General features: G+C 39.9%; 3 protein-coding genes across 3 annotated transcripts; 2 read left to right on the forward strand and 1 right to left on the reverse strand.

Moving 5' to 3' along the window:
- Positions 1-7976: 7976 nt before the first annotated feature.
- Positions 7977-21684, reverse strand: LOC120959047 (probable ATP-dependent RNA helicase CG8611; the record flags this gene model as incomplete). The annotated part of the gene is made up of 7 exons (XM_040382180.2): positions 7977-8154; positions 8218-8470; positions 10226-10392; positions 10465-12143; positions 12229-12421; positions 17629-17814; positions 21563-21684. Coding segments are annotated over 7 exons (2763 nt in total), but the record flags the coding sequence as incomplete, so codon positions are not given.
- Positions 14375-17898, forward strand: LOC120959049 (actin-related protein 8). The gene is made up of 4 exons (XM_040382192.2): positions 14375-15865; positions 15948-17117; positions 17186-17384; positions 17480-17898. Exons 1-4 carry the CDS (start codon positions 15839-15841, stop codon positions 17776-17778), a joined length of 1695 nt encoding a protein of 564 aa, XP_040238126.2. The 5' UTR covers positions 14375-15838; the 3' UTR covers positions 17779-17898.
- On the forward strand, positions 18300-19367 carry LOC120959050 (succinate dehydrogenase cytochrome b560 subunit, mitochondrial-like). Its single transcript, XM_040382193.2, has 2 exons — positions 18300-18459; positions 18645-19367. The coding sequence occupies exons 1-2, from the start codon at positions 18437-18439 to the stop codon at positions 19147-19149; spliced, it is 528 nt and encodes a 175-aa protein (XP_040238127.1). The 5' UTR covers positions 18300-18436; the 3' UTR covers positions 19150-19367.
- Positions 21685-23138: the final 1454 nt, after the last annotated feature.

Here is a 23138-nt window from a genome sequence, read left to right on the forward strand (position 1 = left end):
TCAACCTGCGAATCGCAATTTGCCTCTGTAACGAAATCAAGATTGACTTCGGAATCCAGAATTAGCACCGGGATAAAAATTAGTTCTTGAATTGAAATAAGAAGTTCCAGAAGCGAAATCACTCAGAGAATCTCCATGAGAATGGATCGTTTACATCGTAAATTTTATTTTTTTGCAGGTATCAATACTTAGCATTATTGGACCCAAACGCATATTCCTATGGAGTTTTCGAAACCGACTCCGGTTCGAAGGCAATGCTGATTTTGGGCCTAATTCCGATGCCGGAGCCAATTTCAATTCCGGAGCCAATTTCAGAACCAATTCCGGAGCTGATTCCGGAACAATTTCCGGAGCCAATTCCGGAACTAATCCCGGAGCTGATTTCGGAATCGATTCCAGAAACTGGGTCCGGACCTACAATCCGGAATCGATTCCGGAGAAAACTTCGGGGCTAGCCGGAATCGATTCCGACGAAATCTTCATTTCTCCCATTACTAGTTTGTTGTGACGAGTAGAATACGCCCCTAGGCATTCAAGAGCTGCGCGGTGTTCGGGTCTAGCGCGTGGTCGTCAGGACACTCGCAAATAATCGGTCAAGCGAGTGGAAACACGAATAGGGAGCAACAATAAAATGTAACCTGTTAGCTAAATTAGTAAAACGCGTGTGTTAAATTAACCATAGTACGAACCAATCAAAAATACAACACAATTATATCATTCTTCTTTATTTTACCTGCCTGGTCCTGTCTGAGCCTAATTTTTTTTTTTTATAGTTTGGTTTATACATAGGAATATTATCTTTTAAATCGGTTATTTTAGGGCAAAAGTTATTTATAGTGATTGGATCTTCCTCTACGCAACATTTTCGGTATTAGCAAAACCCAGTTTATTCTCCATTCGTTATTGTCCTTAGATTTATGTTCTAAAAACTCAAATTGGAGTTGAATTTTTGATTATCATTTTTGTTTTATTGTATCTTTTATTATCGTTTCAATTATTATTTGTTTGACTGTTTTTAAGGCATTGCTGTTATTATTTCGGTTACTGAGCATAATTGATTTAGATTCTGACGGTAATTATGCTGTTTACTCCTATTCTGATGCCCATAATCATTGTATTTGTTAGTATTATGTGCATTATGCACATTGTCTGTGACATCTATCTTAGTGATTCAAATTATCGTGTAACTGTTTTAAACTCTCTATTTACAATTATATTTTTTGTTTCATTATATTCTTCGTTTGTAATCATATGTTTCTTTCTATTGTGATATTTGCACGATACCTTTTCAATATACATAGTTTGGAGTTTGCGTTTTGGAGTCTGATGCTTGTAGTAATCTCCTTTGTTAACATCTGTTGTCCTCGGGGTTGGGAAAGGTCTATTCTCTCATGTCAATCCGTATTAGAAGAGCCTTGTTCCCGTTTTTCTTGTTCATACTGTAGCAGTTTCCGATGCTTTTCTCCTGTCCGTCTTATGCTTGTCCAAGTGTTTTGTGGACGGTTCTTCATCATCATCATCATCATTGTCCCTTTCGTCCACGTTAAAGGTGATCAATCCAGGGGTTGAACTGATTTTGGTAATATGGTTCATACACTTTTCTTTTTGAAACAGTCGAGTTACAGATATATATTTTGTTTTAAGCCATTTTTACCCTATTACTCATGCTAACAAAATTAATAAAATATTGATTTTTACATCCTGTGGCAAATGCTGCTCTGCGTCGATATTTTGCGTCTGAATAATTGTTAAATCTTTATTCCCTTTAATTTTTGCATCAGGCTTAGAATTGTCACTGCCTATTTTAAGCTAAATGGCACTTTCACTTTTTTTCACTAATAACGTCTAAATACGTCAACCGGTTGCTATTTTGCAAAGTTTTCAATAGTGCAAACTGTCACAATCGTGATGTAGTGTTCGGTTCGGTGGGTTGCAACGGGTGAAGGAGCGGAGCTGAAGAATCAAACACCACACACGAACTTGTACGATAAATGAAAACGGAGTTTCGGGTTACTAGCGGCGAGGGGACACCATGGAATTATCTAACACATTTTTTATCTTCTTTTACAACTACGATCTGACCAGCGCGACTCAACTGTAAGAATGCCGAGTTGGTGCTTCTGAGCTGAGCGAATGCGTGTTGAATCTCTCGGTGCGTGAGTGAGAGTGCGCTCTGGACTTATCGTGCATCTTTATTTATACGGCGCATTTCTCTTAAGTTAGGGTTTGGGGTTACTTTCGCTTTCGGTTTTCTGTCATGTGGTAGCAATTGTTCTGTAGGGTCAGTTCTTGAGTTTCACATATCGTGTTAATGCTTCTGTAAAATTATTCCTTAGATTTTATGTTTACGCAGTGGTTTGTGTCCCCTATTTCATAATTTATGACCTGATGGTTGCTATTATCCAATGTTTTGTTTTACGCGTTCAACTACGTCCTAATAGCTGTTTGTGCTCGGTAATGTTTTTCTCTCACTTGGAAGTGCGGTAAAATGTGTTGTAAGTTGGTGTGTAGCCTACGTCGTGTTTGTGGCCTGTTTCTTAAGTGTTTTTGAGATAAGGTTGATGCTGATTTACATTTCCTAACTGAAAGTTTTCCATGTGTTTTTAGTTGTATTGTGCTAATTTTTGGAGTGGTTGAAAGTAAATATTTTGTAATGAGAAATGTGTATGAACTGATTATTACCGGAGTATAGTATATGTGCATGATTCACTAGAATACGAATGATCTGCGTGTCTGTTACTAGTGAGCTGACTTTGATATCAGTTTAAGCTTTATTTATGATTGAGATAGCGTGAAAGCTGTCGCACATTTGGTAACCATATGTTTGTCGAATGTGAGCTTTCACTAGCTTTCGCTAGGGGTTGGGTTTTCACGCTAGGGGTTGGATTTCTCCTGTTTATGTCCTGGATTCACGTAAGGTTTTATTGCTTGCCTGTGAAGGGTTTTCCTTATTTATGTTTTATAGGTAAAACACGAAAACAAGTACGCTTCTGGCCTTAACGGGTTTTCCCTGACTGTTGGCAACGATTACTTACATCGCGTTTTCAGTTGGGTTTTGCCTACTGTTAGCAGTAAATCTGAAACACCTCCACACTTTGGAAGAATATCGGAATGAAATGAAGTTAAATTTTCTCATTTTTTGGATTCTTTTACTTATTTTGTTTTCTTGTTATTATAATCTTTTAAACACTTATTACTATTTTAATCTATTAATTAAAAAATTACTATTTTTTTCATTAAGGTGATTAATATTTTATGAACATTGATCTATTATCTAGAGATAATTTATTGAAAATATCTAAATTAAATTTAGAATTGTTTGATATTACAATTTTGCAATCGTAAATTACATTAATTTCTTGGGATTTTTGATGACTTTTATTTTTTTAACATTATCATCGAGATTATCTATCTTCTATTATACAAATAAGCCGGTTTTAGGCATAAATTTAGCCGGTCTCGTAGTACAGTCGTCAACTCGTACGACTTAGCAACATGCCCGTCATGGGTTTAATCCCCAAATGGACCGTGCCGCCATACGTAGGACTTGACTATCCTGCTGTGGGGGAAAATCAATTAGTCCCTGAAAGCCAAAGCCCACAAGTGGTATAGGCAGGCCATGGCCGACAACGGTTTTTGAGCCCAAATAAGAAGATTATACAAATAAATAAAAAAATAAAAAAAATAAGAGCAAGCCCTCTAACCAGGCTACTTTGATCCGTTTACTTTTTTTCTCTTTTTTCATTGGACATTTTCTTGCGCGCGTGGTTTCACACTTTCTCTCTCGCTCTACTTCTTCCATACCCATTTGAAACATAACTGATAAATGCAACAAATGCAAGGATAGAACCAAACTGTAACTTATCGTTGGCCTAAATACACAAGCGTAGGACAATAAAATATCTCAGCGTAGGTCCGTACAGCGTGAGAAGAACATAGGAAAGAGACTGCATGATGCAACATGCATATGCGTAGAAATAATTAAATCCGTATAGGATAACAACGCAAGACGCAAGAAAAGGTAATACAACAACACAATTCGAACGATTATTTAACTAACCGAAAGAAAAATCTGCCCTAATTTCCTCGTCGTTGTCTAAGTAAGATTAAAAGAAACTTATCCTCTTCCAGTAATCCAATTGAATAGGTTCCCCCTTGGTAGTTAAAGACTCTTCCAAAATAGCCAGCTCGAACGCCATAGCTGATTTGAGGCTGTTTAACGAAAAATCGTTCCGATGTCGTACTTTGAGGGTGGTTAAGAGATGAAACGGTACTTGGTGGAACCGTAAAGCTTTTTAACAAGCACACGCTACTCTTTGGAACTTTGCGGCTGATTAGCACTATGTGTATGATTCACGATGGAACTTGAAGGCTTGTTAAGAAAGCGTACCGATCTTGGTGGAACTTTATAGCTTTTTAATGCATTACATCGGTACAAGGTGGCTCTTGTCAAAGTGTCAAAGACAGACGCCGTCAATCATCTCATTGCTGCTGTACAAGTTAGATAAGTTAATTGAAGAAATAATTTTGAGTGCAGTGATTGTACATTAAACTGTGTGAAATTTTGTGCAATTCATGAATGTTAAGGATTTAAATATATACACATGTGCTTAAACAAAACAAATCTTGTTGTCAATCGACATTTATTTCATCGATGACGCTATATATATAGCGTAATAAAACTAAACTATAGCGTAATTAAAAATAATAAAACATAAAGAAAAAAAACCCCGGCACTCTGGCACAAGGAAGCTGCTTAGGCGCTATTTAGAAGGGCCACTTTGAGGCTGTTTATCTACTGCAAAAGGCGAATTCAAGCAGCGATCTTTAGCTTGCCAAAATTGGCTGCTTAAGCAATTCTGGCTATTTGGGATTCCTCGTCCTCGGTCGTGTTGATGCTATGATTGAGGCTCACTGAGGAATAAGGTGTTGACATTATAATATCGCTAACGAAATTTCGCAAAGTCATGGAAAGTAAGTAAAACAGGTAAAAAGCGAGGTACGTGTGCACGGTTTAGCTAGTGTCTTCCTAGATAAATACTAGATGGCCCTACTTGAAAGATTTCAGATTACATTATTTTCGTCTTCTTGGTTTTACTCTATATTATAGGATAAAAGAAATATTATTTTGTTTGATTGTCGCGTTCGCCACAAATATGGGAAGGTAGGTTAAGACGGACACTGCGGGTAAGATGAACACTTCTCGAAATGCATGAAAAAGGTAATTTTCAAATAATTCAACAATGCAGCATCCAAACTGAAAGTAAAGCAACACATTTGTGAACATTTTTGGCATAATATATGCAAAATTGGTTAAATTCACGAACAAAACAAATTTTCAATCGTGTGCAACCTTGTGAATCTAATTTGACTACTGCGGATCTCAAGCTCTGTAATTTGAATTCTTTATATTTTTGGAAGTTTTATTAGCTGAATGAGTTGTCGTGATTATTAAGCAAAAAACTGGTGAACGAGCGAGAATGAAAGCATTAAAAAAAATCTTGTTTTCTGGTGGTTAAAACATCATAACACCAAAGCGAGAAAGACGGACACTTTGCGGTAGGAAAAATGGACCTTCAAGCTTGTTGATTTATTTTGCTTTTTATTTAAATTGGTGATTAATATAATTTTATCAAACACCTTAACTAAGGGTATTCTAAAGATATAAACCCATCCAGCATTTAGAGAAAGTATTGAAATAATCAAGAAATGAAACACCGTGTTGCAAATTTACTGCTAACAGTTGGTCAAATCTAACTTAAATACCACATACGTAAGTGTTGTCAACAGCTAGGTAAAAATACTTTAAACACCAGAAGAGCGTACACGTTCTCGTGTTTTACCCCAAAATATAAATAAGGAAATCCCGCCACAGTTAAACAATAAAAATATCTGTAAAAACCAGGCACAAACAGGAACAATTTTGGTACATCTACAATGCATGGATGGTTGATAAAACATAGGCACGCTAGGTAGCATTTAAGAAACCACTGTAAAAAACTCATACCCGGAAAACCCAGTGAAAGCCCACATATGACAAACATCTTGTTGCCAAATGTGTCACAACTTTAACACCGTCTAAGTTACAAATAAAGCTCGAACTGATATAGATCACTCGTGTTCTGGTGTATCTCACCGCTTTGCAGATACCGCCGAAGGCCCAATTTGATAACCCTCGTCTTGGACAACTTTAATGAACAAAAAGAAGAGGCATTAATATGACATCGTTCAGGAATAGATGAGAGATTCTATGGCAGGGATGTCAAACTCGTTTAGGGTCGCGGGCCGGATTAGAATTGAAAATATTCCCACGGTAACTTTATCATATTGTCGCTAAGCTTATCCAATCCCTTCAATATCATACATATTCTTTGCAACCATCTTTATGCACGAACATCCTTGTTCGAGAAAATCGAGTTTTTATTCCACACAGCAACTTTTAACCTAAGGCCGAGCAGACATCGCTTTCTTCTAGCTTCGATCCGTCTAGTGGAAGCTGTCAAACTAGGTCCTCAAATTGTTGAAAGTGGAGGCGCAACGATGTCCCTTCCTTCAACTTAAGGTGACCGATTCGGCTTCTTATAACCATCTACCTATCCGAGGACTTCTTGGTGAGTGTATTTATGAGAACTTTCTACAATTCCTTCGTCGCGGACTTCTCTGGAATACATCCCAAGTACTCATTGAAGATGAAACTTACCAGCAATGACTTGGCCTTGACGTCATTTTTTTTTTCTTCAAAATTGGCCACTTCACCAGCCGCTTCGGGAACATCTTACACTACAGCGTCAAACACTTTCAAGGCTTCAAATCAAGAACAAGTAAAATATGAATATGACAATCAATTTGTGTTTATTTTTAGGTTTAAAAGAAATAGTGTTAACCCTTTGAAAGTCTCGTGTTTTTTTGCAACGATAACAAAATCAAGATCACCAAATATCATTCAATATCAATAAATTGTAACCAGTTTTATAAATTGTCAACAGACAGATTTTAAAGCATCATCTACTTTAAAAACCATTTGAGACGATTAAACACATGCCTAAATGGATTAATTCCTGTTCATTTTTACCAATACATGCCCATCTGGTATCAAGTGATAACAGATATATAATTTTTTGGAACAATAGTTGTTACGCCCACGATTATAAGTTTCTTCCTCAACCAATTTGATTTTCCTAATCCCAGTAACCATTATTTTATTCTTTCAAATCCTTCCACGTCAAAATACGAAGTTTCTGGAAACCCGAACAATCCAGTCCGAGCGGATAATCGCGTAAACGTGTGAGGACAAATTCAGTTGCTGTTGTTTTATTTTTTACGAGGCTTTTTAGCATTCGCCTGTGGTAGGACAAATTTCGTATAAAAATACGCCATATTTTCAATAAAGGGAGATTCGAACGTAGCTGTTCTCGGAATTAACGAAGCCCGTACTCGCCCAGATTATCTATTCCAACAGTTAAATGAAGTACTAGGCGTCTCCATTAGAAAACACCAAGTTACTATTTTTATCTATTTTGGATGTTTTTTTTAACTGCGTAGCTACGAATTTCGCATTACATGCGTAGATCAAGTGCTGTGTATTCTGGAAACTATCTTTAACGTTTTGAACGCTCTATCAATCGTTTTTGATCGATGTTTTCTGTGCACGCTTTGTTCTTTGTACTTTGTCTCAGCAATTCTTAGCAGAATGAAAAGCAGCGAGAAAAAGAGAAAGAACATAACGCAAAATCGGCATTGTCTCTGAGCTTGAGAAGAGAGTGAAAGATCGTAAGGCAACGTAATACCCAGGTCACACAAGACGTAAAGTAAAAAAGATAACATATTGTTATATACTTAGTTGCCAGACTACGATGTGTTCAGATTAATAGCTTTATTCCAACTGACTATTCTATATGGTTGTACATGTGTACTGTGATATCCAACACATATTATTATGATCATTTTTTAGTGATCCCATTTCATAACACAACAACTGACAGCTTCAGAAGTTAATTTATTTTTGCTTTTTTACGAACTGTTTCGAATCCGCTTCCGAATTCAGACGTATTTAAAACACGAGAACGAGACGATAAATCAATCAATTTTTGTAGTCCCATTGATTTTCCCGGCTGCTCTAAACCTCTTTTTCTTGAGCGCGAATCATCGGGGTTTCTGAAATAAAACAAAAATTGCGTTTTATAATGTGAATGATTTTGAAGATCACTCAATATTTACCTATTTTTCGACACGCTTTTGGATTGCTTGTTTTCATCTCTTCGGTGCAGTTTATTTGAATTTCTTGATCTCTGTGAACTTGCTTTCGATGCCTTATCCTGCTTAGTGTCCGTATGGTACTGTAACAACTGTTTGGGAGCTTCACTAAGACCCAAACACTTCGCGTAGTGACCCAGGTGGATAGCTTTGATGCAAAATATGTTTCTCAGTTCCTTTTGGAAGTTGGAGTAATATCTTACCCAAGACACGTACGCTGTTAACGATAGAAAAAGTAATTTTTGGTTAGTCTTATGGAAAACTTTTTCATTGAAATGTATTGCCCACAACAACGTTAGACCTGGTCCTAATGATTTTGATATTTTATTTAAATTTTTTTATAGAGATTTTAAGTCAACTAACTTTTTTATTCGCCCATGTATTCGCTTCGATAAAAGATCAAGATTGCAAGAGGCGATTTACCAAGCACGCTCACTCAGAGTCATTATAAAAATAAATTTTATATTTTAAAAAGTCGATTGAATACAGATGTACATTGGGGGTCATCCATAAACTACGGAACTACTTGATAAGGAATCGACAAAAATTGGAACAAAGTTAAAAGAAAAAAAAATTAACAAAAGAGTATTGCAGTATTCACCCGACTTTTAAGGATGTATTTTTAAAAAACCTAATTATATCTTTCAAATTTTATTAAGGTTACGTATTTCATGGACAGGGGATGCGTTTCAACGTGAAATAGCTTTGGCAAATTTAACCGAATCCGAAGCATGGCTATTTATCTAAGAGGAACGCAGTATATTTAGGTAATAGATTGAGAAGAATTAGAACCTTCTCAACTGTTCACTACTATTCAACGAATCACGGATATAATTGTTTATGTAGTTTATAGAAGCATTGGCTCCAATGGAGTTCTTTCGCCTTATCACGGATAGAAGATAGCCTGGCCCAATGCACAGAAAGGTTTTGGCTGTTGATGCCAAATAAAAATAGATTGACGTAGTTCCTAAATCAAACATAGGAATTCCCTTTAACCCTTTTGAGATTGAACTCAGAAAAGGAATAAACGTATGTCTTAAAAGCTGTACTGTTTTACAGGGATTTACACTTAATTTCGCAAGCATAGCAACGTTGAACGCAACTGCAGCATTTGACAGGACAAGCGCATCAGTTGTTTTCAGAACGGCGTCATGCTTAAGATAACCTTCGCACTTGATATCAATAACAAGCCCTTTGTGATGTTGTGCACCGCGCTTGCGATATCAAGTGCGAACGTTGCCTTAAGCGTGCCTTGAGTCTGTGAAGCGTGAGTTGTTCTAAGGCTGGAAATAGACGAACCGAGATCGTCGAGGAACCGCGAAATTCGCGCCTTGTTTATAACAGTTGTAGAACAGTTGAGCTGTCAAATCTTCCGCGCCTCCAATCGCGCCTGCTGTTTCGCAGAGATACCCAACTTCAGTATTGCCGAGATTTTCGCGGTAGCGCACACCGTATATTTTACTTTTTCTGTTGGATTTGTGTGAAAATTCGTGTCGAGAAACGAGTTTTGTATTTTATTTTGCATAAACTATGTGAAATAAATAATTTGATTCGCAAATTGATAAAAAATATTTCTTCTTGGCACATTCAATCGTCACCAGACCTCGAATGGTTCCATACACGAACCGCGATTATTTCGCCTATCTGTCAGATTTTATAATAGAATTGACAGCTCAAGTCATACGCGATCTTCGCGGTACCGCGACGATCTCGGTTCTTCTATTTCCAGCATAGAAATAACCGATGCGTTTGTCCTGTTAAATGCTACAGTTGCGTTCAAGGGTTGCAACACTTTCCAAATCAAGTAAAAACCCTGTAATTCTGCCAAATCCACGATTTCAATGAATCCAAGTTAGGATGAACTCATCTATTCTGAAATGGCCTCACCAAGTCTAGAGGCCATTTCAGAATAGATATACGCCGGCGCATTAGTTTCACATAAATTTACCCCATTTAAATAAAACATACATACCCTTTTTAGCGCTGTCGAATAGTTGATCCTCTTTCTTTATGAGCCGCTCGTAACGGTGCTGTATCTCGTACGCCCAATGGATCTTATTGATGGGCTTGCGCTTCTGATTACGGTTCACAAATAGTCCAAAGTTTTTAATAATTCCATCTATCTTTTGCTCTTGAATTCTAAAAAGAAGATGGTACTTCATTGCAAATACACTGATTTCAAACAAACTGTCTGATATGCTCTAACATTACCTGATGTGTTTGTCCGTGAGGTATTGAATGAATTCTTGCTCGGCCGGTTCGAGGAAAATCACTGCCTTGCCCGTATGCCCTGCACGCGCTGTCCGACCCACACGGTGCACATAGTCGGCCAGTATTTGCGGCGCATGGTACTGCACCACCAGATCCACCAGCGGGATGTCAATACCACGGGCCGCAACGTCCGTGCAAATTAGCACCGCTGCCGTGGCTTTGCGGAACTCGTTAAACACCGAGATACGCTCCAGTTGCGTCATGTGTCCGTGCAGTTTGTAAAATTTCAACCCAGGCAGTAAAACGTTGCTGCTATCCGTGGGGCCATTATTATCGCCGTTGATATCTTCTTCACTTTCGCTCGCTTCATTGTCGACCGTGGTGCCGAACTTTTGCAGCGTGAGCACCTCCGTCATAACGTCATAGTGAAAGTTTACCAAATCCTGGGTAGCCATGAAAACTAGTATTTTTGAAGGTTTCTGACGCTGCTCGTGTACGATCAGTGCGCTCAGTGCAACGAGCCGCTGTTTGGGTACGGTCACTAAGTAGCGCTGCTTCACTGTAGCCGGTATGGACACGTAGTCGCCAACGTTAAGAAGCTGATCGGTACAAATGTTTGCGCCTTGCTCGACCGATGGCGTCTCACGCGGTACCACCTCACTCGTTTCAACGTACACCGGATCCTGCAGAGTAAGCCCAGCTAACTCCTTAACCGATGCAGTTAACGTGGCGGACAGTAAAACGGTTTGCATCTTCATCGCTTCGTTTTCATCCTTCTCCTCCCGGGCTTCCCGCATTGCTTCGATAATCTGTTTCACATCCGTCTCGTATCCAAGCTCAAGCAATCGATCCGCTTCATCCAGCACGAGACAGCACACACTGCCAAACTTGAGCGATTCCGTATTCCGAATGTGGTCACACAGCCGTCCCGGTGTCGCGATCAGTATGTTCAAACCGGCCCGCAGTCTAGCCTTCTCAGTTTTGCGCTTCTCCCCTCCGGTCAGATACCCTGGGACGATCCAGGTGAAGGGTTTCAGCAGCTTTTGTATCAACTCATACGTTTGTACAGCAAGCTCGCGCGTTGGAACGATAACTACCGCCCGAATCCCATCGCTGCGGTGGATCTGTGGCCTGATGGTATGCAGCCTTTCGATAAGGGGCAGCGCATAGGCGAGCGTTTTTCCCGAACCAGTTTGGGCGCGTATCAATGCATCGGTGCCCTTGAGCAGTGACGGAATTGCCATGCTTTGCACCGTCGTTAGGTGTTCATATTGTAGCAGATCAGCGATATTCTTCTTCGAGTGTGGATGAATATCAAGCGAGTCGAAGGATTGCTCACTGAACAGCTTCTCTTGAAATGGACGTACTTCAGGTGGCCGAATCGAGTCAGTTGGTTTGCTCAATAGCAGTCTGTAGGCAGGGGTTTCTGTTTTCAATTGCCGTTTCTCTTGCTTTACCACCTGTTCTTTAGGGCGCTTTTCGTCGGATGAAGGAACATTGCCCTTGGATTCACCATTCTCTCGTGGGCGTGATTTTTCATTGCTGGCACTATTCTGAACGCTCACTTGGGGCCGTTTTTTAGCAATAATTGCTTTACCTGTTGGCACTTTAGTAAAACGTATTGGAATTTCATCCTTGTTATTGACTGCGGTACTGGTGTTCTTGGGGGGCTCTGAAACCTGTAGAACAGCAAGGTTTAGGTGAAAATTAAACAGGTAATATTGTGTGTTTAGCTAAGATATAATTTAAAGAGGCCATTTATACCTGTGGATGTTCATCGACGATGAAATTACTCAATATGATATCCATTGTTTTGATAAAGCGTGCAATTCCCAGTTCAGATTCGGGCACCACACATGCCGCACAACACGAGGCGCATATGTCAACACTGTATTCTGACCAAAGTGTATAAGGATGGGGTGGGCTCAAAGCAGAGTCAAGGTTAACATAGCCCCATCTCACAAATCAAGAATGCCCACGCTGAATACCCAAATAACAAAATGTGATTACACTGTTTTCCGAGTCAGTTTCTAATGTGACCAGCATTATTCGCGACTCGCGAGTTGTTTTTCAACAGCTCTTCTATATTTGTGAAAGTTTTGCTGTTGAAAAATATCTCGCGAGTATTAAATGATGTGATATTGGTAATTGACTCGAATTAATCCTATATTATGAAACCGACCCCAGTACAAGGTTGAAGATTGGCGAAATACAATACATAAAAGGACAGTTTACGATACACGATACAGGGTTTTCCTAGTTAATTTCCTATGTTAACAACATTTTTCATTGCTTGCGAGATGAATTTTCAACAGCTGTTGAATATTTCAATTGATACATTCTAATATTTAGTTCTTCCACATGATTTTCAACACGTCTCAAGCTGGACTGAGTTTGACAGTTCTTTAAAGTGTGTTGAAAATCATGTTTACGTGCTGAAATTTTAGTCTAATGCCAATACACTGTATGACAGCTGTTGTAAAACATCTTAGAGGATGTGAATAATAATGTGCATATTTGGAAGTGACTTGAAAACCCTGTATAATATCTCAGCCTACCAGGGTTTTCGAGGATTATATAGATATGTTCAGCGAGTTGTAGCTTTGTTCAGGCATATAATAGACTCTTTCAGCGAGATATATGATGAATTGTTCGGAACCCAGTCAGACAGCCTTCTGTTAATTTACCCATTCGAGCAGTTTTGTGTCTGTCATAACAGTACTTTAAGAACAATTTAGCGGTACGAAGTGTTGTCGTTTGTTGTCAGTGAAAAGATGTAAATTAGAACAAAAAGAGTATTGTTTTAATGATCTTTTAGTGGAAGAAGACATCGGCGGTGTGTTTAAAACTGTAAAATGTAAAAAAACAGCCGAGAAATTGCATTTATTAGTGCTATTTGTGCACCACCTTCTCCGGGTGAAGCGGCTATTCAAGTCGAGTTTGCTTAAAAAAATACATTGTAATCGTTTGTATAAGTTAAGGACAATGATTGAATAAAAGCATTCAACTGTAATATAATACATTTCGTGTTATTTATAAACAATTTGGCCGACAAAAATAAAAATAAAATAGAGAAAGGAATACCCAAGTGCCACAAATCCACTAAACGACCACTAAACGGCTTCTAAACGACTTAAGTTCTCTACCTAAACGGAATATAGAAAGACTTCGTTTAGCAGACGGCAAACGACTCATGCATTCTAAAAATAGCAAAAAAGCTGGTGGCGCTATCTGTTGGTGGGATACCCCAACCAGCTGAGCTTCATCGCTTGGAGGAGAGCTTTCTCATTTCCTCTGTACTGTTGTATGGTTTCGCATTGAAGTTATGCATCGCTAGAACTAGAACGGCGATACGATTGTTTAAATGCTAAACTCCAACAGAATCCACCAGCACTGAAGCAAGTGAGATTTGAGTGATGGTCGTTGGTGTTGATACCCACGTATCTGACCACACGACCATTCATATAGACTTTTGCTCGGAAAGTTAGAAGGCTATATAGGTCATGATAAGATGAAACATGCCGAAACACATTGCAAGAAAAGGATAGCAATATAATAATCAGTTTTAATACGCCATCTATTGATCAAACCAATAAAGCTGTGAAGCTTTCATTTTTTTTTCTATGGATATTCAATTTTCCAGTCGTTTAAGCTTAATCTGTGGCGCTTGGGTAGGATCTGTCAAAACTGCTCGAATGGGTAAATTAACGACTGCTAATTTACCATTAAATTACTGTTAAATTACCGGTAATTTAGCGGTAAGATAGGGGTAAATTAAGTCCGATTTGTCTGACTGGGAAGTAGGCGTTGACAAGTTCAGCAATTCTGTAGTGCTGTCATTTCTTTTGTTTACACCCTGTGCCGCAGCCTTTAATTTTTAATTCTTAAATGTCTTAAAAATAGCAAAAAATCATTCGTAAAGCTTTGTAATTCATAGTTTTATACATTTTAATACATTGTTCATAACAGAAGATCAAGTAGAGAAGCTTTTTAAAAAACGGTCAGAAACTCGCCGCAATGTCCATATGAAAAAAAAACCCGGAGCATGACTGGATTGCTCAAAAGATACCGTTTTTTATAATTTTTTTAACATTCCATTTAACAGATGGATTCCTTTTAGTTCGAGAGCTTGAGTCATTTAGTGGATTGAAGGCAATTGGGAACTATCCTTTCAAATTCGGTTTAAAGCTTTTGTTCGTTGGGAATTTCACAACCTACGTGACAGCTCGTTTATCACAGTCAAGGTGGATTTAAAAATATCAGGTGGTGGACTCTAGCAAAGTGTATGAATATCAGGTGGTCTCGTCCCATACAAATTGACAACTAATTTCGAAATCAAAAAAATCTCCTTTTGACAGAATGGGTGAAGTGAATTTCCATAGGAACCGTTCGCTTTGTTCTTAGCAACACATACGTAGTACACATTGGTGTCCTCATCGACGGCATTATTTTGATCCAAAAATGGATATTAATTAGTTCAGATTGGTTTAGCTTACAGTAACATATATTTTGAGTGCTTTTTAAGGTATTTCAGTGCAAATTACGAAGATTCTAAGATTGTTTGTGTGTAAGGCAAGTCGTCAGAAAGCTTGTTTGGGGAAATGTTTTCACCCATGCTGTCAAAAAGTGACGTTCAACTTTTGCTATGAAAAACAGGCTATGAGACCACCTGATATTCATACACTTTGGACTCTAGTGCATTTTGACAATTCGTCACTTGACGTAAGGTCCCCAGGATTCAAACTTTGTTTACATTAATTAAATTTGTTCATATAATTTATCTACCCCATTTTTTCGAATAAATATTCTTTAAAAATATATTTTGGACTTTGTGAGTTCTTATTTAACATTGAAACATACATTAAAGTGTGTTATTTTGTGTTATTCTGTGAATTTATTCTAGAATTCTTTGTGTTTTCGACATTTTTGATGATAAAAATTAAGAAATCATTATTTTTGTTCAATTTTTACATTAATTCCTCATTATCTACGAGCCGCATGGACAATTTACTTGAGATTAAAACTCATGCTAGCATGATTTTAAATTTCGTGCATAAACAAATCATCAAATCTTTTGTTAATATATTACGTTTTTTCGATAAAATCAATAGACACACTAAAATGCACATAATAACAAAGAAATCTGTTATATTTGCTAAGCTTTGTGTGCGGAAACCAATGGTCAACGGTTCTAAAATGACGTAAAGTCCCTCAACTATGGCGACCCCCCAAAGGCCCTAATCCACCACCTGATATTTTTAATCCACCTTGATCACAGTAGAGCTCGCCTAGCCACAATCAGCGTTGTGTTTGTTTACAAATTTAGCCGGTCAGTGTCTATGTCGAAGCCCACTAGCCAGTGAAACAGGAAACCATGTCCACCGTAAAAGATCAATCAGAAGTAGGTGTCTTGAATCTTTCCGCAATCGAAAACAAAGCACCCGAAACCGTTCCTTTTGCCTCTACTTTGTGCTTCATTTCAGCACCAAAACCATGCCCAAAACATAATTGTAATCCATCCCGGCTCGCACTACCTGCGTATCGGGCGTGCATCGGACGTGAATCCGGTGAGAATTCTGCACGCGATCGCACGACGCCGCAAACCGGGTGGAGAAACGCACCGGGATGGTGTGCTGCCGCCGGTGGTGGAGAAAACGAAAGAACTGCTGCAGGAGCTGGAAGATGGCCGGTTACAGATAACGCACACCCTGCAGTCCTGCGTGCAATCGAACGGACAGCGTCGGTATGCTACACCGCCCCAGCAGATTGCCGCCTTTAATCGACGCTCCCAGCCGGAAGTGTTACCGGACGGTCAAACGGACTGGTGCGATAAGGACGGACGGGATGTGGTGATAGGGGAGGACGTACTGCAGCTCAATCCCAACGGAGAGTATAATGTGCACTTCCCGATTCGACGCGGTGAGCTGAATCTGCACGCCGGTGTCGGTGGATCACTGTTTGCGGTCATGTCGGATCTGCAGAGTATATGGGAGCACGTGCTGCATACGCGTCTCGAGATCAAGCCGAGCGATATGAAACACTACCGGGCGGTGCTGGTAATTCCGGACATTTACAACCGTGCTCACCTGAGAGAGTACGTGACGCTGCTGTTGAATCAGATCGGGTTCGGGTGCTGCTTCTTGGTGCAGGATCACGTAGCGGCCACATTCGGTGCGGGGCTCGGGTACGCGTGCGTTGTCGATGTTGGGGACGGGAAGACTTCCGTGTCGTGCGTGGAGGATGGCATTTCACATCCCAACACTCGCGTCCGGTTCGACTATGGTGGAGCGGACGTAACGCAAGTGTTTTACTGGTTGCTGCAAAAGTGTGCGTTCCCTTATCGGGAGTGCAACGAGCAAATGCCACTGGATGGTGTGTTGTTGCGTCGCCTGAAAGAAGACTTTGGGCATGTCAATCTGGATGTGTGCGGTTCGGTGGAGAAATCGTTCACGGTTCAGCATCCAACAACGCCGAAGCGTCACTACACGCTGCAAGTAGGCGACGAGGCGATGGTTGCTCCGTTAAGCATTTTTTACACCGAGCTGCTCGCAATAACGGGCGCAAATCGGACCGCGCCGAAGACACAGAACAGATGCTCATCGCAACCCCATCCGGAAGATTGTTTCGATGCGGAATATATCAGGGAAACGGGGGTAAGCGTTACATTTTACTCTCAAATTGTGGTTTAGTATATCATTAATACGTTTCGTTGAATTTGTAGCGTCGCAATAAAGACAATCTGGAACAATCGGCGATCGATAGTGGAGCGCTGGCAAACACGGACGCGCCCGATGAGGATCTCGTGGTGGATGGGTTGGAGCAGGAGCGCGAAGCAAAATCCAATGATCGAGATTATCTGCTCCCCGGTGGACAGCTGGTCGGACTAGATCAAGCGGTTATCCAAAGTATCGAGCGATGCCGTAAGTTAATCACCTTTTTTCGTTATTTTCAAGCCTTACATAATGCAACTGGTAAAACAACAAATTTCCACTTCTTCCCGATTGCCACTGGGCAGCAACCGACGAACTGAAGCGTAAAATGTACAGTTGCATTCTAATCGTTGGCGGAGGAATTAAATTCGCTGGCATCGCCAGCTGGCTGCAGAGTCAGCTGGCACGTAAAATTCCCGCCGCCTATCGGTCGGAGCAGAGCATTGTGTCGAGCCCGAAGGATATGGATCCGGAGATTACGAGCTGGAAGGGTGCTGCGGTAATGTCCTGTTTGGAAAGTGTCGTCGAGCTGTGGCTAACGGAACCCGAATGGACGCGGTACGGTTTGCGTATTTTGCGCGAGAAAGCCGTTTTCATGTGGTAGGGGTGGTTGGAGAAGGTGCTTTTATACAGTGAGATACTACAACAAAACAAGATTTGTAATTGTAAATTTTTAGTAATAGAAATTCAATAATATGGCCTTTCGATAAATCTCAATGGATAACCAAGTGTTTTTCGTTAATAATTTCGCATAAAAAACAACATTATGCGTTTTCGATCAAACTCTAACCGTCTTTGATCGGCATTTAAAACCGCTGAATAAAATTCGGTATGAAACTTTTCGTATAATTTTCTCTACGGCGAAACATTTCAACAACATTCAAAGGATAGAAGTTTGTCACAATAGAAATGTGTTATAATAAAGGGAATTTTCCTATGCTATTACTTTGAAAAATTTTACCAAATGAATCAATTTAATTAAATACATAAAACAATCTAAATATATACACCTTGGACTGAAGAACAAATGATGTTGACGTCCATGACATTCCAAATGAAACATTTCACCGCCCAAAGAGCAAATCCGCCAGCGGCCTTGCACAACACAATTTGACGTTTCTGATTTGCACTTGTTTTGCAAAAAAATAAAACATACACACACAACACTACTTCACTTTTCACACGAGTAGTCTGTCTTCGGACACAAAATTTCTTTCGACTTTTCCTAGTGGAACAACGTACCGCCAGATCGCATCATAATAATGGCCGCTTCTCTTCTGCTGAGGTAAGTGGTGAAGGTGTGGAAAAACGTCGAGCAGCAACCAGTCTCTCGCTCCCTCCAGTGTGGAACGGGATGGATATCGAGCGCTGGCCACTGTTGCACCTTCACAACCTGGTGAAATTACATAATGTTGAACATTGTAATTAACGTCCGCGGCCCGTTTGTTGTGCTTCCCTGTGCCATTGTAGGAACGCTTGCCGTCGTACGCTGCTGCAGGGCTACCAGAGCACCAATGCCGCGCTGCCCCTGTTGGCCGCCCGTACGATCGTCCTTAAACCGGTGCAGGCGGACGTCCGTCCCGGGGAGTCGCACGATGACCGAAACGCACGACTGAAGCGTCCCCAGTCTCCCCATCTGACCATCTACAGCTTCCAGCTGACGAGCATGCTGTCGATTACGCACCGTTTCACCGGTCTGGCCCTGACCGGATATATAACCGCGCTCGGACTGGGCGCGCTTGCCATGCCCCACGATGCCACCCACTATCTGACGATGCTAGAGGGGCTCAGCGCACCGACGCTGATTGCGCTCAAGTTCACCATGGCCTACCCGTTCGCGTACCACACGGTCAACGGTGTGCGCCATCTGTTCTGGGATATGGGCAAGTTCCTGACGATCAAGGAGGTGTACACCACCGGCTACACGATGCTGGGCGTGTCCGGTGTGCTGGCGGGACTGCTGACCGCACTGTAAGGCGCAACGCTCGGAGCGAGGGTACCGGATCGTAGAGCGGTGAAGAGGCGCGTGTGTTGTTGGTGTTTTGTACAAAATAAAACGCGAATGTTATGGAAGGTATCGGAAAGGAGGCTCTAAATTTCGAAGCAGTGCTAATTTATTGAACCCCGTTGCGTAGTAGTGGAGACGAACAAATCAATTGTCGAAATAATAAACCAAATTAACACACAAACTAACCTAACGTAGTGTTGTTAAGAATGTGGTTTGCAATCGAAAAAAGGAAAGGAACAATATTCTATTACAAGAACAGCAATGTTCTACAAATCAATTAAATGCACAAACTAGTTTACTTCATCAAAAATCACGCCATTCTTCTAAATTTTAAGATGCATAAAAAATCAAAACGGAATTTGGAGTTCAGAACCATTAATCTGCTTAAAATCTGATTCCACAAACACTTCCTAATTCCAATCACTGTTTCCTATTGGATTTCGTACTTTCGCATTAAATATCACAAAAAAGCAACACAGTTTCTTGTTTACGTTTATTTTAGTTTTTCCACTTTTTTTTATTAATCGCAATATGTTTTTTGTTGTTCTTGTTTGTTAATTTTATAAAATTTGTAGGTTATCTATAATAATGTGTGTTTGTGTTGTGTCTGTTCCTTTTTTTTCTTTCTTTTCATTTTCGGTTGTAGTCTAATGTCCTTGCGACTGTATGTATCGGTGTCTTGTCTTGTGTGTCCTTGTTGTGTGTGTGTTTCATTTCTCTGGTTGCCTTTCTCTCATTGATCATTATTATTCAATCCAAAAACAAGTCCATCCATATCGCGCGTTTGCGAATTTCGTACCTTTTCATTTCCTGTTTTCTACTTCTTTCTTGTTTGATCTACTAGAGAGTTTGATAACTGTGTGTGTTTTTTGTTGTTGTTGTTGTGTTGTTTAATTAATCTCTAACCGCCCTTTACTGCGCCGTTACTAACTGTTCTGTCCGTCCTGTGGGCTGCACGCTCTATCTGCCTTTTTTCGTTTGAATCACTCGAATTGGTTACGGTTTTTTAAGCTTTTACCTCTGTTTTTTTAGATCCATTTTTTTTTTCTACCAGCAAACAACCCCAATGCCGCCAAATCCGACCAATTAATTTCACCTAATATTAATGCGCTCTTTTGCGGTGTTCTTTTTTTCTTCTGATTCGTTTCTTTTCCCCTTCGCGCATCACACTACTCTATCTCTCTCTCTCTCTCTCTCTCTCTTTCCTGGCGAATAATAAGATAAATGTATATGTGTATGTATATACCAATAGTCACTTTCTTCACGTCCTTATTGTAAAAATAGGTAAATAAAAGTAATAATACAAAATTATATAGTTAACATAAAATCACAAATCATCTAATATATAGTATGATGCAGCTCCTTCTCCTTCCGCGGCTTTTTTGTTTTGTTTTTGTATATAATATGTTGGTGCATGTGTCTATGGATAGATCTAATAAATCTGGAGCATCATCCTTGCTGACTCTGCATTACAATCCAGTCCACTCGCTTCTGTGCTCTGTTAAACCCTGTCAACACGCCGGCCTGTCTCATATAAACCACTTCTATCTATCCTAAGTAGCCTGGCTCTGCTCTTACTGCACCTCTGTCAAAACAGTAATCGAAAAAACGGATAAAAATCGATTCCATCGACACACCAAAAACGAAGCAGATTCCTCTCATTTTCTCTTTCGCTTTCTCTCTCTTTCTATGTCGCCATCGTTACTCAAAACGATCACAGTTTAAAATTAGGGGAGCAGTTCTGTCAAACGGATACGGAAAATAGTGTATTCATCCAATTGTTTTGTTGGCTAAAATTCCACCATTTTTAATCCTTAATTGCTGCTGATAACACTACAGCAAACCGCAACCTTAGCCACCATCATCATCATCTCAAGCAGTAAAAATTCACAAAAGCAAGCATTTAAAAAAAAGCATACTCCTCCGCACGTTCCTTACAAACCCCTCCCCCGTAACAATCCTTATCAAACGCTCCTGGCAACGAAATTGAAAGACAAACTAATTTAATTTGCACGCAAAACTACAACTTATTTTGTACGATACACCATCAATCTTTTGTACACACACGCCCCTAAATAACTGCTTCACCCACTCCACTCCCTTCTACACCCTTCTCGTACTTTCTCGCTCTCTCTCCCTCTCTCTCACATTATCCTTCTCTTTGCTAAATTTAATCATCTCTAATACTGCTTTTTTACGACGTTTGATCCATTCCGTGCCGCCCGTTTTCGTTGCGGTTCGCGTAGAACCAGGAGGAAGAAGAAAAGTACTATATATGGAAGTTGAAATGACTTTTTTGGGACGATGGGAGCAACTGAACTAATATAAAACTTCTCCCATCTATTTCCTTCATCTGTTTTCTTCATTGCTTGTGCTTTACCAACGATTCGTCACCTGTTTCTTAACATGTTTTGGGTTTTTTGTTTTACTGTTTGCATTTAATTTGTTTTTTTTTTCTTCATTCAATCTCTCTGTTGCATAATCGCACTGTTGCCAAATTGTTCACTTTCATTCAAGTTTCTTTTCAAGATTAACTTTACATCTTTAGTTTACCATTCCTGGCCAGCACGTGATCAACGATATTTTCTTCTTCATGGATATATATGTGTTCCGTGTTTTATCTTGTGGTTTAGATTTGTGTCTCTAGCTTTTCGATTACGTACATATTTTACGTTTCACTTTCTTTATACTGTTTGCGATTTATTTTCCCTTGTTTTCTTTACTTTTTCTATAGTATTTTCCAGTCTATGTGCGTCGTCAAATTTGCTGTAGATTTTTATTAACTTGTTGCGCTGTTTGTTTGTGTTCTCAGAACGGAAATCTTTCTGTTCAGAGCTGTAGCTGGTAGCGGTGTAACTGTATTGTTGTATTCCTTGCAAATGCTTTTACTCTCTACTTATCTCTCATTCTCTCTCATTCTCTCTCACTCTATCTCTCTTTCTATTTTTACTTTCATTTTTTCGTTTCTGTATTCTGTTGTGCGCGACATATTTTTACTTTTCTGTCACTGTGTGTTTTACTTCACTCAAAACCAATTTCGATGGCAATTTATTATTCACCCGTGATTTACATACATGAACATTTCCATTTCCAAACATCCAAACCGTTCCTCCGGCTCCTTCAAGACAGACATTCGTATCGATTGCATTGTGTTCCAGAGTTGTAACTTGTGAATTTTAAATATTTTCTTTTACGTTGCTTACTATTTCGCTGTCCTTCACTGTCCCATTAGCGTTCGTGTAGTTTGTATAGATCGGGGGTGTGTAACGCACCTCCTCGTTGCGATCAAAAATTAAAAACAAAAAGAGAGAGCATATCTACCGTTTCGTTTCGCCAAAATCAGCAACACATAGTTCGTGCCGTTAGAGGATGATTAAAGATATATTCTACCCTCGACTCGCTTTCATCCAGCTCTAAATGCTTTCTACGCCTTTGCTTCGCACTATTATCGCACGACTTTCATGGGGGACGAGCAACGGGACCACCCTCACACAATTAGGAGTCAGTTCAGTTCCGAGGGAAGATCCATTTTATCTTACCGCACCGTGGCTTATTTTTCGAGTCTGCATTCTGCCCGCGTACAACCCGATTTCCACACGCGGAAAGGAAAACGTTCTCTTTCGCTTTTGACTATGTACCATCGATAGGACTATACTAAGGAAAGCTAGTCGCTAACACGTTCCCTTCTCTTTCGCTACCTCCGATATTTCGTCCGATTTTTCAATTTCATCACACAACTTCTGTTCTCTCTCCTCCGAGTACCGTTTAGTCTTTTGTTTATGTACAAAAAAATCGATCATGTAGTCCCCCTCTTCAAGACTTCAAGACTTCATTCATCATCGTCTTCTCCGCATCGTTTAGATGCTCAATCGAGTTTGTGCACACGCTAAAATTCAGTGCGTGTTTGGGTGAGTTCTTCCTTCGGCTAGCTTGCCAACTAACTATCGCAAATTTTA

Source organism: Anopheles coluzzii, chromosome 3, assembly GCF_943734685.1.
Source record: "Anopheles coluzzii chromosome 3, AcolN3, whole genome shotgun sequence".
Lineage (NCBI taxonomy): Eukaryota > Metazoa > Arthropoda > Insecta > Diptera > Culicidae > Anopheles > Anopheles coluzzii.

Bases quoted from the DNA above. Each gene is read 5' to 3' on its own strand.
- LOC120959049 (XM_040382192.2), top strand. From the start codon at position 15,839: ATGTCCACCGTAAAAGATCAATCAGAA. The intron at 15,866-15,947 runs GTAGGTGTCTTG...GCTTCATTTCAG, and splicing joins CCGTAAAAGATCAATCAGAA to CACCAAAACCATGCCCAAAA. The intron at 17,118-17,185 runs GTAAGCGTTACA...TTGAATTTGTAG, and splicing joins AATATATCAGGGAAACGGGG to CGTCGCAATAAAGACAATCT.
- LOC120959050 (XM_040382193.2), top strand. From the start codon at position 18,437: ATGGCCGCTTCTCTTCTGCTGAG. The intron at 18,460-18,644 runs GTAAGTGGTGAA...GTGCCATTGTAG, and splicing joins GCCGCTTCTCTTCTGCTGAG to GAACGCTTGCCGTCGTACGC.